At 45.0% G+C, this 15,002-nt stretch overlaps 1 protein-coding gene across 9 annotated transcripts in view; it reads right to left on the reverse strand.

Moving 5' to 3' along the window:
* FARP1 (FERM, ARH/RhoGEF and pleckstrin domain protein 1) overlaps positions 1-15,002 on the reverse strand; it is a 183,461-nt gene that overhangs the window by 1,084 nt on the left and 167,375 nt on the right. For 8 of the 9 annotated variants that reach the window (XM_077927705.1, XM_077927711.1, XM_077927708.1 and 5 more), the window contains exons 18-26: positions 14,036-14,273; positions 11,586-11,716; positions 10,199-10,267; positions 8,992-9,081; positions 7,928-8,010; positions 7,428-7,540; positions 6,189-6,352; positions 3,285-3,392; positions 1,453-1,604 (exon numbers count right to left, since the gene is read on the reverse strand). In XM_077927705.1, coding sequence (XP_077783831.1) covers positions 1,453-1,604; positions 3,285-3,392; positions 6,189-6,352; positions 7,428-7,540; positions 7,928-8,010; positions 8,992-9,081; positions 10,199-10,267; positions 11,586-11,716; positions 14,036-14,273 — 1,148 coding nt within the window. The remainder of the gene's footprint in view (positions 1-1,452; positions 1,605-3,284; positions 3,393-6,188; positions 6,353-7,427; positions 7,541-7,927; positions 8,011-8,991; positions 9,082-10,198; positions 10,268-11,585; positions 11,717-14,035; positions 14,274-15,002) is intronic. The other variant, XM_077927709.1, reaches the window with a different exon arrangement.

Here is a 15,002-nt window from a genome sequence, read left to right on the forward strand (position 1 = left end):
GAACGTGTATCCCGCACAGATCACGTTCGCAACCCTAGCGTCCACTGTATTTGTGTGCTCATTCATAGATGCCTCTATTTATAGCAAGGAGTGGGGACTTACATACATACGTTTAATACCATAGACCACTGGTTCTCTTAACTTTTTTCCTCTGGCCCACACTGATCAAGCCACTCTGTATTTTTCATTGAAGGGGAAACACAAAGAAACGACTCCAAGCAGTGCCTGATTTATAACACAAGACAACAACTACGGTACTTTATAATACAGTGGTGCCTCGCAAGACGAAATTAATTCGTTCCGCAAGTCTCTTCATCTTGCGAGTTTTTCGTCTTGCGATGCACGGTTTCCCATAGGAATGCATTGAAAATCAATTAATGCGTTCCTATGGAAACCGCCTTCAGACCAGGTCTGGGGACAGTCTGTCCCCTGACCTCTTCTGAAGGCTGGGGGGGGGGGGGGCGGGACAAGGGCTTTTCTTCCCACCCCCAGCATTTTAAAAAACCCCGGGACAGCGGAGGGCTTCTCCGCTGTCCGGGGCGATCTTAAAATGCTGGCGGGCGGCATTTTAAGATCGCCTCGGGACAGCGGAGGACTTCTCCGCTGTCCGGGGCGATTTAAAAGCCCCTGGGACGGGAGGCAGGGGGGACAAAGACTTTTGCCCCCCGCCAGCCTTCAGAAGAGGTCCTGGACCTCTTCTGAAGGCGGGCGGGGGGCGAAAGTCTTTGCTCCCCCCCCGCCTTCAAAAGCTGTCCTGGACAGGCTTCGCGGACCTCTCCGCAAGCAGCGGGAGCGCTCCCGCTGCTTGCGGAGAGTTGCCAGCATGCCGAAGCCTGCACGCGCTGAGATCAGCGCGCCCAGGCTTCGCGGCCCCGCCGTCGGGCTTCGGAACGATGCTCCAAAGCCGGGCGGCGGGAGGAGGTGTTCCCGCCCCGCCGCCCGGCTTCGGAACGATGCTCCGAAGCCCGGCGGCGGGTGGAGGTGTTCCCTCCCCGCCACCCGGCTTCGGAGCATCGTTCCGAAGCCCGGCGGCGGCGGGAGGTGTTCCCGCCCCACCGCCCGGCTTCGGAGGAGCCTTCCGAAGCCCGGCGGCAGGAGGAGGTGTCCCCGCCCCGCCGCCAGGCTTCGGAGGAGGTCCGAGGACAGTGGGGAAGACACGCTGCGCTTCCCCGCTGTCCCGGAGATTTCCCTATGGGCTGTCGTCTTGCGAAGGAAGCCCATAGGGAAATTCGTTTTGCGAAGCGCCTCCAAAACGGAAAACCCTTTCGTCTAGCGGGTTTTCCGTCTTGCGAGGCGTTCGCCTTTCGGGGCACCACTGTAGTAGTTGTGTGTTTACGTTATAGCTCATGGGACATCCATAAGGTGTAAAACAAGGCAGCTGAATGAATAATTCTGCCTTGCAGTAAAGAATTAAAAAGCAATGACATTTCAGCTTACGGAAAACTGACATACCTTTCAAACGTGTATTCGCTCTCCGCCCTGAAATAGTACACATGGGATTTGAAGTGTAGCTTAAAGACATAGTCTTTATGAATGTTCTCAGATTCGGAAGGAATGGTAAGAGAGTAACCCAGCAGAGGGAGGCTAGCTAAAGGATGATTGTCCTAAAAACAAAAGAGAAATCGTTCACCAAACGGACCACCCCCCCAGAAGTCACTTCCCTTTATCCAGAGTACTGTGTCCCCACAGTTTTCACTGACTCTTGGGACCTAAACAGAAAATGCCTCTCATATATGGCCCTGGTAGGCTCACAGCTGGGAGGGACATGAGGCATCTGGGTGCAAATCCAAAAGCTATAGTCTTCCTCATCAGATTGGCACTCAAAGGCCCTTCAAAGCTCCGGCCAGCAGGTGGGGGTTTTTTTTGGGGGGTGTGTGTGTGACTGTCCCTTCCTTCTGGCTCCTCTGATCCCCTAGATCAGTGATGGCCAAACCTGGCCCTCCAGCTGTTTTGGGACTACAACTCCCATCATCCCTAGCTAACAGGACCAGTGGTCAGGGATGACTGTAGTCCCAAAACTGCTGGAGGGCCAAGTTTTGCCATCACTGCCCTAGATGGATGCTGTGAAGTGAGTCCACTTGCAAACGTGTCTCATGGGGTGTGGGAACTATTCACAAGAAGGCTGCATCCCTCTCCCTCTACTCCAAGTCAATTTCTTACCTCACCCTTCATTCACCCAAGGCACAGTGTGTGCGTATGACAGCAATTTAAAAGTCAGTGTTAAAAAATAGAGCACATACCCAGGTGGGAATCTGTCGGTGCTCTTGCTGAATGGGGCAAATGGACACAAAAGCCTTGCCAATCTCCACCCACAGTGGCCAGTCCACTATGAGTGTGCTCATTACCTTGCTTTTCTATATACATCTGTCTGCACCAATTTCAAGTCATTTTTCTTCTCAGCAAAAATATACAAAAAAAGGGAGGGGGGGTTTGTGTGGTTGTTTCATGCAAATAAGCAATGTTTGTATTGCAGAACTTTGACCTCTTAAAGCAGTAACTACACCATGGAATAATAAGCACACATTCCCAAGATAAACACTGAAGTGGTTTTTAAATAACTGCAGCACCTTTCAAGTGCCTTTGGAATAAGCAGTGATGCTGAACGCTAATGTTTTCTTTCCCAAGTGCTCAAAGTAATGGGGAAGTGGCCTCAAATTAATTTGGTGTTCTTTTTTATCCCCCTCCGCCCCATCCTAGTGAACAAATGTTGAATCGACCTTTTTGCAGAGGACAGTGGCTGGGCCATCTGTTACAGAATAGTTCTGTCTTATTTTGCCCCCATGTCCCCCTGACCTCACACTTCTAGGGAAAGTGTATGAGTCAAAGCCTCTACTGATATGGTAGCAGCTTCCAAGCTGATCACAGTCAGGGTCTAGCCCAATACATTTTGCACCAGAGGCTGACAAGATGACAGTTCCCCATTCCAGACTGGACTGGCAGTGAAACTTTCTTTTGACATTGGTGATAAGATGATCTCTACCACCACACCTGAGGCAGCAGGCCAGATTAGGGGACCAGAGACTGCTCCTGAACATCTTCTGCCTAAAGCAGTTGCCTCATTAATATTAGGGTTGAGCCTGATTCTAGTTAAGCATTTTCAACTTTTCTCTCCATGCACGGAAGAACTTTGTATCCATGAAGTTCACAAAAGCTTCAGTTATCTCTGTAAATGCATCCTTTGCGACAATCAACAGTGCATAGCAAGGATCTTTTTTTTTTTTTTTGTAATGTGTGAACAGTTAACAGTTATATTCATCTCTGACTTCCAAGCATCAGTTACCTACCTGGTGGGATTTGTAGAAAAACATGCAGAAATTGGTGAATACCACCCAGAGCTTCTGCCAGCCATTGCTGTTTTTGAACTTTCTCAAAAGGTTTCCAGAGAGTTGGTTCTGAAAATGAAGAGAGATAGTGCAGCAAACTTGAGTTAAGTCATATGCAGATGGAAAAACAGGCTGATGGAAAACAGGCAAGCCTCATGTAAAATCATACTTTTCTAATTGAAACTGGCTGACTTTTTTCTCCATTGGTCATTTACCATTATTAAGAGTTCCAGATTCAGAATTCCCTATCATTCTTTAAATGAGGCTTGCTTGTAAATTGATTTTCTAAGGAAAGAAATCATCTGCTGTTACCTCATTCCAGGAAGAAGTTCTATATCTATATATCTATATTGGGGTGGGAGGGTGTTAGCTTTAATATTATACCAATTTAGCAACCTTGTTACGGGAACAGGCATCTCTACACAAATGATTTAAGTCCTGCGCACAAGCGCAGATGTTTAAAATTACTAGGAAAAATGAAAGCACATCCTTTAATTAACTGAAAGCACCAGATGCATGAACAGAAATAACTCTAGGAAATAGGCTCCCCGCCCACCCTGCAGGTCTGGAACAGTTTTACTCTTGAGGAAAAACCTGGAGCCTGGACTGTGGTATCATTGAGTATAAGGGTTTTGGCTGAGGTTTGAATGTAATAAGTGAGCAAGTTAAGTTGACAGTCTTCAAACATCAGCACCTGTAAACTTCCTCTCTGGGAAGGAAGAAAAAAATTGACAGCTAATTTGAGGGATGGCGTTCTGCTGGATGCAAAAATTAAATTTGTTTTGGTGAGTAGGATATACTGAAGTTTTTATCCAGAATCCTAAGGTTCACCAAGCAGTGCTGTGTGTAAAATGTTCAGGGCTGTGTGGACTTGCGCAATGAATTAAAGACAGGGTGCCACTGTGAACATGCTCAGTCCTGGACAAAAACTCGGGTCTAGTTCTCTCCATCCTTGCCCCAAAGCCTTCTTTGTTTCATAGCCTAATCTGGGAGGGGCTTTTAATTGTTGTAATGGTTAGTGATTTGGGAGTCCAGAGAGCTTTGCCAATCTGCTGTAAGTCACGCAGAGATCACCCGCTGGATCCCGGCCTGACAAAGGAGTGATAAACATACGTTTTAACTTGAAAATATTCACTGCCTCTGCTCCCCGAGTGGAATATACTAACCATTGCTGATATATTTTATTCTGCTTCTGGTTTAATAACATAATAAGCTGTCTCCACTAGAATTTGCCAAAGGGACAGACAAACAGAATGTCCCTCATATCATCAGCAATTATAGCAGTGAACTGGTAAGGTTGTTTTTATTTTGTTTTAGAAACCAGCTGAATTCTGAAAACCTGACAGGGTTTTGAGTATGCTGGAGTACAAAAAGTGCCTGTTCTCCTTTTACCGTTCCTAATTTCTGTTTCAGTTACCTCAGCACTTTGGAGGGTATCATAAACGGACAGGCTTTGCATTCGGTACCAGCAGACATATGAAATGGTAACAGGCCGCTGATCACTGATCAGTCCAGCAGGTAGGGAAGGACAGTCACTGACAGTGAGAGGATCTTCCACCACAAGAGAGAGAGAGATAGACAGAAAGAAAGAAAGGAGGGAGAGACACAGAAAGAAAGCATAAACTACGATACTGATGTGACGTTACCCACAGACTTAAGAGACAGTATGACTGCGACTCTGCCTGCCAAGGGGCAGTTGCGGAACGGAAGACAGATGTATAAAGTGTGGTATCTGCTTCTAGGTTGCTCAATAGTTCATGCCGATCATTTAAACTCAAAATAAATGATGTTAATGCATAGCAGGGAGGCTTAGAAATGCAGTCTGCTTAACGTGTCCACTGAAGTACTCATTTAACTGAGTTCCAAGGAGATGCACTGCTAACTAGGTTTGTATAGAATTGCAGCCCAGGAGGAGAATTTTGTACCTGCACGATTTAGTTGATAGCTCTGGTGAATCAGTGCAGGTGCACTACAGCTAATCGGTAAATCTCCAAATGGTTGTTAGCCGCCCCATTACACAATACAACTTAAAAGCAACCTAGAGGCATTCTTTCTGAGAATGGGTGTCTGCAGGTACCTTGAAGAAGCTAAACCAATTTATAGTTTACTTCAAGTTCCGTGTTATCCTTTCGTCTGGAACCAATTTTACTGAAGATTTATTCGCTTTACAAGAACTGTTTGCTCATTCTGCTATTTTCCAGGAACACTGAGGCAGTATTATCTTCAAGGAACTGACTTTCAAAAGGCTCATGAACTCTTCAAATAGTAATTGTGGAAGTTCCACAAGAAAGCTGAAATTAGCTGTCATTAAAATGCAATACTGTTGCGTGTATTCTGCATTTCAATGAGCTGAAGCATTCTGATTCAATAGCCAACTGATCTGTGTAAAATTGGTTTAGCTGTAGTCAAATACATCATCAAAAAAATACACAGAGGCTTCCTGTGATAGAGAGGACACAAGTGGAGGGAGGCAGATGAGAGACTGAGAAGAGAACACTTCAAGAATCCAAAGAGGGGGAGAAAAACAGCCTAGAATTAAAGTTGCATTAAAATGCAGCAGCCAGAGTCAGGAACAACATCCTTTCCGAGATTAAAAACAAAACAGCAACAAAATGCTCAGAGGAAATACTATCTCAATATTTGGAAATTAAATTAGAACTGTGAAAAAATTCAGAGAGTTTACCAAAACGATTCATAATTTGCGAAAAAAGGAATTTGTTAAAATGAGGTTTAATATATAATTGAATGCCAACTCCCCAGAAACAGAGGGAGGCGATGATTGGTTGTTGCTTCCTCTGAGGAGACGGAAAGGAAATTGTCCCTGAAGAACAGGGGCTGCAGACCAGGTTGTTCTGAGGCAGATACCTCCACAGCAATACTAAAGTCGACCATGGAAACGCTGGTATTTCTGTGCCAGCAGACGTGCACCGTCGTGTTGCCACGGTGAGGGGCCTGACGTTCGAGGGAGGTGCGGGACGCATTGAGATCGTCTTCCGATTCCTGGTCTACAGTGGATTCCTCAGGGGATTCTATGAAACGCAGGGAGAAACCATCTCTTTTTTCCCCCCTTGCAGAAGATACAAACTATGAAAGCATTAAGCAAAAGGCTACTTCTGGTAAAGCTTAAAACTTTCCAAACCTGTGAAGTACAGTGGTACCTCTGGTTACGAACGCTTCTGGTTACGAACTCCGCTAACCCGGAAGTAGCTGCTCCTGGTTGTTAACTTTGCCCCAGGATGTGAACAGAAATTGCATACTGGAGGCACACGTGGAGTGCAAGACCCCTTTAGCGAAAGCGCGCCTCAGGATAAGAACCGTTTCAGCTGAAGAACGGTCCTCCGGAACAAATTAAGTTCGTAACCAGAGGTACCACTGTATTGGGGAAAGTAGTAGGTTTTTTAAAAATAAACTATGCCACAATCCAACATGGAATTTGTACGCTTCGTCTATTGCTTTCTTTAGGCTTGAGCACACTTATAATTCACTGTTGCACTGTGACCTCTGTAAGTAAAACAACTTTGCGTGCATTTTGTTCTCCTGACCCTCTTGAGCAGAGCCTTGGAGGAGGAGAGGGGGAAAAGGTCACATTGTGCAGCAGGCCGCATTCCACTGGCCAACAACTTAGTTGAATGTGTTCAAAGGTGCACTGCTATGCACACTTGCATAGTGGGGAGTATGCCCCGCTGAACACAGCGGGATGTATTTGCAAGTGGAAAAACCATAGGATCTGTTTTTTTTAGATAAGCTCAACCAAATGCAATCCTGTACATCTCACTTAGAAATAAGTCCTGTTGAGTTCAGTGGAGCTGGCTCGCAATGTTAAGTAGGGATGGGATTGCAACCTAACTGTAGTTCCTTAACTTTCTTAAAATGCACCCTTGCTAGGGTTGCTATAGCTGAATAAAAATAGCGATTCAAGGCACTGTAAAAAAAAAAATCTATTTCCATGCCTTCTATCTGAACTAAAATCAACTAGGGAATAAAGGTAATGCTGATCTTCAAATGTGCAGTCAAAATAATTATTTATAGCTATATTGTCATGCAGTAGACTTCATACTACGTGGCTGTGTTTTCTGCAAACTGCAGCCTTAAGTCTGTACTTACTAGTGTCTGGTGGGCTGCCCCCTAGGAATTCAGGAGTTGGGCCATTACAATTCTCTGCCAAGTCAATAGCCATCTGTATGTCCTCAGTCCACTTGTCCATTTCCGTGCGGCTGCTAGGAACACGAAGGGAGATCTTGTTCATTTTACGGCAAGCAGCTATGAGCTTCACTTTTTTAGCTGAATGCAAATTTTCAGTGCGTTTCCTTAAGCTACACCAGGCATAGGCAAACTCGGCCCTCCAGCTGTTTTGGGACTACAACTCCCATCATCCCTGATCGCTGGTCCTGTTAGCTAGGGATGATGGGAGTTGTAGTCCCAAAACAGCTGGAGGGCCGAGTTGGCCTATGCCTGAGCTACACTCTAAGAAAACCCTAGTTTTAGTGTGTTATCTTATGTTGAAAACAACGGATTACAAATGTATTTACAGTGAACTATTGTTATAATAATAATCTTCTTTTGACAAGTTGCAAAAAAGAGAGCGCAAAGTGGAAATTACTTACCTTGCAGCCACAACAATGGACTGGTGTTGACCTCTCAGTGTGAAGCAGTGAGGAACCCCCCATTCTTCTTCGCTCTCTTCAATCTGAGGATATGGACATACAGACACCCTCACAAGACAGGAAAAGAGACAACGATCCACAGAAATGTTAAGCTGCAGAATGCAGCACAGTTCTGCACTATATGAATAAATACGTGGACGGTTTTGTTTCTGGAAAAAAACTAAGGTTGAATTCCCATTGCAATGCTCAGGGGAATCTGGCAAAAATGCAGGAGGATTGGAGTAAGCACTGTCTGGATCTAGGCCCTTCTGAGGCTATTAGCCATTCATGTTAGCTTCACAATTCCAGCAGTACATGCTCGCTTCAGTTGTCAGCAAATGGGAGGAAATGCACAACGACTTGGGCATGGCCTACCTCTGGCATAAGCAAACTTGGCTCTCCAGATATTTTGGGACTACAACTCCCATCATCCCTGACCACTGGTCCTGTTAGCTAGGGGTGATGAGAGTTGTAGTCCCAAAACATCTGGAGGGCCAAGTTTGCCTATGCCTGGCCTACCTCATCATGACCACAGGAAATAATTGCATTTGGATTTTGAGCAAACCTGCATGGATTCAAAATCACAACTAAAAACAATTCAAAAAGGGTAACTTGATGGATGTTTGTGTGCATCAAAATAGTATTAGCACACCCCTGGCAGCAGTGGTTATGTTTCAGTGGTGGGTGTCAAATGCAAAGTTTCTGTTTTGAAAACTATTATTTTCCATGTTCCTAGGGAAGCCTCTTGTTTAGGCTTTGGTTATCAACTGATTTCACATGGTTCTCAGCCGACAGAGCCGCTGTGTACCAACACAGAGTCTACAAATAAAAAAATGGCTATGATTTAACACCAGACCATTTATCACAGTCCCTTAGAACAGCACGCATGCATTTTGATTTCTAATTTGTCTCAAAAATTCCAGAAATAGCTTTCATTTCATATAAAGACAAAAAAGTATCAACCGCAACGTAATGTGATTTGAGATGTACAGCAGCTAACTGATCAATCCACTGCTCATACTTACCATCATACCATATAGCGGAAGCTGCCCATGGACTTTGAATTGATTTGATGCTGTTAGGCCTCTGCTTGTGTACAGCAAGACATCGTTGAACTAAAAGGCAAACACAAGAAGGAACGTAACTTGGTTGAAAACAGGAGATATAAAGGTTGGTTCATAGGTCTAGCCATCTACAAATGTGTCCATCACTCATGTGTAATGCATATTGGATCATCAGTATGTACCTGCAACCGTCCCACTATTTATGCCCAATGGGCCCACATTCCAGACCACACACTATTTCAGGGGTCTAATCACGTGATCCAGCAGTGTGGGAAACACTTAAGACATGCTTCCAATATTGGGCTATTGTCTCCATCTCTGGCATTCAATAGCCCAAATATATCTCAGAGTTTCATGATGTCTTAAGATCACAAAAATAAGTAAATACATCTTGAGAGACACAGGACGCAAAGGGAAGTTTGCTTGCCATCCCCAAAGATGGTTTGCTTTGCTTTTTAAGCTGCACTTTGGCAAGGTAGTAGATTCTAGTATTTTAGGAGCTGGCTTTGTTCCATTCTTGAACCAGGTGCAGACCCCTTCAAGCCATGCACATGTGGCCTTTGGGACTCAAAATGATGCATCGAAGGTTGAAAATATCAGTTGATTTATTGTAATATGTACTAGGTCACTAGTACACATTTATGCAAATAAAACAGGAAGATGAAAGGAAAGGATAGCAGCCCAGTTCAGACATAGATCTTGTTTACAAATCACAGTAAGCCATAGTTAATGGTTTGCCATGATTCTTTCTTGTCCATTTGTGGGCTACCCATGCTGTTAAGACCACATTCATGGAAGACTATCTTACTTGGCTGTGAGTGATCGCCAAAGAAGAGCTACCCATACTGAGGAAACAAAACATGGTCCTTGGTTTACCATCATGTCTGAACCAGGGATCATGGCTTGTTTCACTCCCAAGAAAACAATATCTGCAGCCAAGGTTTGTTCTTGGATTTGTGATCATGGTTTGTTGGGAGTGAAACCGCCATCCTAATTTGGATGCAACTCTATGCCAGGGTCTGTGATTTGTTTCCCTAGTGTTGTTTTCTTAGATTATTTTACAATTTGCATCAAACTCCTTCTGTGAGCTTCTCCCTCCCCTCCCCTTTTCCATCACTTGGCATTTATTGCACAGTTGTGTTTGATTACACACAAACATTCCACTTACCAGGAAGAACATCCGCTGCTGTAAGCCTTTTCCAGACAACTTACTAAGGCTACCCAGTCTAATAAACTCCTGTGAAGGAATGGAAACAAAACATGCCATGTCAGAGCAGTATTCAAGCATCTGGCTAAAAGTCTGGGTCTAATTAATGTTGCATCATTCAATTTATTATGTTATGCCTGCCCACCCCGTTGTAATTCAGCTACACACAGGAGATATTCTCTAGGCCACTTCTGCTGTTCTGCCCATAAGGCCTCACTCTGCCATTGCGTCAGAAGGTATGAAATGGAAGTTGGGTGACACTTAGGAACTAGTCGGAACTGGCTGCAGAGCAATGAGGTGGTAAGTGGGATTGTCTATCATGGTGGGCACTGAGCAAAAGGGGAAGGGGGGAATTAGAGGACAGGATGCAATTAAAAAATAAGAGCCATGGTAATGAGCAATAAACAGAACCCAGGAACAGAGTTATTACCGCATAACGTCATTTAACTAACTAAGTCAGAGGGGAACCAAACATCCCTTAATTCCTTCTGCACCTCCATGAGAGGCTGGCAATACATTATCCAGGAAGGCTACACAGAGAGCCTTGTTGAGCAAATGCCAGCTCAATGTGGAAAGAAGTACAATTGGCTCATCCTCAAAGTGTCCATTTATAGCAGGCTGCTTCCACATGTCGCTCTCAGCAGCGACGGCACAAAGACAGGATGTGGAACAGGAATCATCACATGAAAAATATATTTTACAATGCAAGGGCTTAGATCTCCCAGGGTGATGGCATACACTGATGGTCTACCGAGAATCACAGCTCTTGGTAGGTGCATTTATTTTCCGAGTCCAATGGATGCAGAACCCACCCTCCCTTACCAGTGCAGGTAACTGGTGCTCCAATTCTGACTGTCAAGTCACCTGCCTCAAACGTATGCAATCTTTGTATTTTGTTTGTTTCTGGAAAGTAGTGTTTCGAAGCAGTGCGTGGAGCAAGTGGCTGAGAAACAGGATCCTTTTATGCATTAATCAAATGAAGGGGGTGATGTGTACAAAGGAGTCCTGTAGTGCTAAGGTAAGTTAAAAGCCTTTTACTGTCCAAAAGTAGACAGGATTTATCTTATTCCTTAATGCTGTGGCACCAATGTGTTAAGATAAAGAGGTAAGCCTTTGCCTGCTTTTTCAGAGGAAAAGGGTAAGGAGGCCTGCTCCCCTTGCTTCCCACCCCTTTGGTTTAACATCCTCCTTTTTTGGCAGAGCCACAGTCAAACAAGACATTCCAAGCTCATATAAGGAGTGTAACAACTTTCAAGTCACTCCTCCTTCACCCCAATTACAGTATTTTTAAAACATCCCCCCCCCCACCCCACAGGGATATGCTCCCAAATGTTGTTCTGTCACTTACCCTTCCTGGGATCACCAGATTGTCAATACCTATCAAATCTTTCTTCAACTCATGCAACTTCTGGAAGTTTTCCATCTTCAGCATGCTGCTGTGAAGCTGAGCGACCGCTTCTGAAATCTCTGCCAGAGCAGCTGCGAAATGAAACACATATGCAGAAGAAGGTAGCAGATGAACTGCCTGGGCCGGAGCTGCATTCCATGGGTCTCCCTCTGCCAAATGCCTCAAGAACCACACATAATAGGCACTGCGACTTATACTGGGAAGGAGAGAAGCAAGGTTCGTGCAATGCAATAATGCACCCGAGGAACCAAATTGTTGTTCTTGCAGGTGCATTTGCAACCTCGCCAATGCCTTGCCCCTCTCCTTCCTGGGAAGCCGCAGAAGGGAAGGGAGGTCATGCAAGGGCTGTTACAAGGACCACGACTGCACACAAGATCTGATGTTACCGCACCAGGGGCAGATTTAGTCTTGCCAGCTCATGTAGCCAGGTCTTCACTCAGGGATGGTGCACTTTTGTTTTCAAAAGCACCAAAGCAAGGAAACAGTAGGCAATGGTGCGGCCTCCTAATTCTCATCCACCATTCCCCCACCCCCGCTTAATAGGTGAGCCAGGAGGTGGCAAAGGTAAAGGACCCCTGGATGGTTAAGTCCAGTCAAAGGTGACTATGGGGTTGTGGCACTCATCTCACTTTCCAGGCCGAAGGAGCCGGTGTTTGTCCACAGACAGCTTTCCGGGTCATGTGGCCAGCATGACTAAACCGCTTCTGGCACAACGGGACACTATGACGGAAACCAGAGTGCACAGAAACGCTGTTTACTTTCCTGCCACGGTGGTACCTATTTATCTACTTGCACTGGCATGCTTTCGAACTGCTAGGTTGGCAGGAGCTGGGACAGAGCAAAGGGAGCTTTCCCTGTCACAGGGATTTGAACCGCCAACCTTCTGATCGGCAAGCCCAAGGCTCAGTGGTTTAGACCACAGCACCACCCGCCAGTCCTGCTAATGGTGTAGGGAGCACGGCATGAGTTCCAGCAGTCTCCATCTCGGGGCGAAAACTTAGCAACCCACAACTGCTAATGTAAATAATTTCAGATTCTACTTTAGCTGTACTTGCCCCACTGGTCTGTATAAACACATTTAAGTATTATATAGACTAATAACAAGTGCAACATTTTATTATAAGATTCTCTTGTCTCCTTTTATTACACTGGGATTCTTTCAAGGAATGTTATTTCTGATTTTAAAAAATGGTTCCTCTGGGTTTCAAGATAATTAAATTATAATTTAATTGATTTTTTTAGCTTGTGGGTCTGCACTTCACCTAACTTTAGTGCACACATTTCCTTGTTTTAAAGCACCTTTCATGCAGTATTTTGGGCATGTTTCAATATCAGGCATTTTTGCTTCTCTATTCTGTATTTAAAACCACACGTTTCAGCTACCTTTTACACTCACTGGTCATCACATTATTCTGGATGGCTGCCCAGAAATGTCATAAGAAGCTTGAAAGATTGAAATGCTAATGCCCATAAACAATGATTGTGTTGTGTTTGTCTGTATTTTTAAATCTCTCTAGAGGCTCTACCTAAGGAACCTATTGGAGTGCCATGATTTCCATCGTTACTTTCAACAAAGCCCAAGGGATAACCCAGTTGTAGTGAAATATAAATTATTAAGCATTTCCACCCTCGTTTCAGCATTCTGCACAATTGTTCAGTTGTTTGTGAAATGGACTCGTATGGGAGAGTTGGGCTGAAATCCTATACCTATTTATCCAAGCCCCACTGAACTTACGGGGTTTCTGAGAAATATGCCTGGATCACTCTGTTAAGGACCCAACTATGCATTACACAAAAATGCATATAACTAAACTCCACCTCTCCTTTTCTCAAGAAGCAGCTTCTGCAGAAGCCAATTTCATAGAATCATAGAGTTCTGGTCCAACCCCCTGAAATGCAGGAATCTCAGTGAAGGCATCCATGACAGATGGCCATCCAACCTCTGCTTAAAAACCTCCAAGGAAGAAGAGTCCACCACCTCCCAAGGGAGACCATTCCACCGTCCAACAGCTCTTAGGTTTTTTCTGATGTTTAGTCAGAACCTCAATGCCACTGGTTCGAGTCCTACCCTCCAGAGCAGGAGAAAACAAGCTTGTTCCCTCTTCCATATGACAGCCCTTGAGATATCTGAAGGTTGCTATCACATCTCCTCCTAGTCTCCTCTTTTGCAGGCTAAACATACCTTAGATTGGTGACACAGCACAGCAGGTTACTGCTTAATCCCACCCCCTCTTTCTACTCTAGATCACCTCCTCCTAAAGCCACAGAATAAAAAATAAAATAAAGGGCTGTCGGGATTCAGTCACACACATCTGCATGCAATATGTCCTTAGGAGGTAAGAGGTATGGATCTGCTAATCGAGGGAGATTTCCTCCAATACCCAACTCACCTCTGGAGTCCCTGAAGTCCACATGATTCGGTGGATAATGTTTACAGAGCCTTTCCATTATCTGCTTGTAGTGCATAAGTCTGTGCAGAGGCCTGAGAAGGAAGGTGTTGAGGGGCAGATAACAGACTTTCTGCAACTCAAAGTCTCTGCATAGGGTTTCCAGCTTTCGAGAATTCTTGATCCCATTCTCCAGCTCAACCAGGACCTCGGTGTGCTTCCGCAAATGAACCGTCAGTTGCTAGAGAGAGAAAGGGGTGGGGGAGAGACGTAGTCATTATTCTTTGCTTGAAACAAGGTCGGAGTTGCTTGAGGTGGGGTGCCACAAAAACTCTGTCCCTGGTTGCCATGTGCTTTAGCTCAAAAGGTGAAAGTATCTGGAGGAACATCTCTGATAGTGATCTCAGGAACTAGGTAGACTGACAATAAACTGCATGTGAGATTGAAAAGGAGTAGCGCCATGTTGTTGCCATACTGAATACCACTACTACTTCTTTCTTGTTTTCATGCCGGCAATGTAAAAGGTTTAGACCAGGGATAGAGAACTTGTAGCTCTTCAAGTGGTATTGGATTTGCAACACCCATCAGCCCCAGACCCTGCAGGCAATGGGCAGGGCTAACGGGAGCTGTGGTCCAGCAGCAGACAAGAGACCACAGGTTCATTACCTCTGATTGACACCACGGATCTCTTAGGGAACTCCTAGCCCTACATCAGTCTTCCTCTGCTGGTACAAATCCAATGAGTTTCTGCTCTGAGTGCCTTCAAAGATCTGCCTGGTCACTTCTCTGTTGTGACATCCTCCCTATGGAATGCTCAGTGTCCCAACAATACTCACTTTCGGAAAGGCTGTGAGGAACTTGGGCCCAAACATCTCTGACCACCTTGGACACTGGTTTGGCGATGCTTTGTGGAATTTTCCCCAACCTCTTGAGATGGGAAGCTTTTGAATAATACACTTACCATGTGGAG

This window comes from Podarcis muralis, chromosome 4, assembly GCF_964188315.1.
Source record: "Podarcis muralis chromosome 4, rPodMur119.hap1.1, whole genome shotgun sequence".
NCBI lineage: Eukaryota > Metazoa > Chordata > Lepidosauria > Squamata > Lacertidae > Podarcis > Podarcis muralis.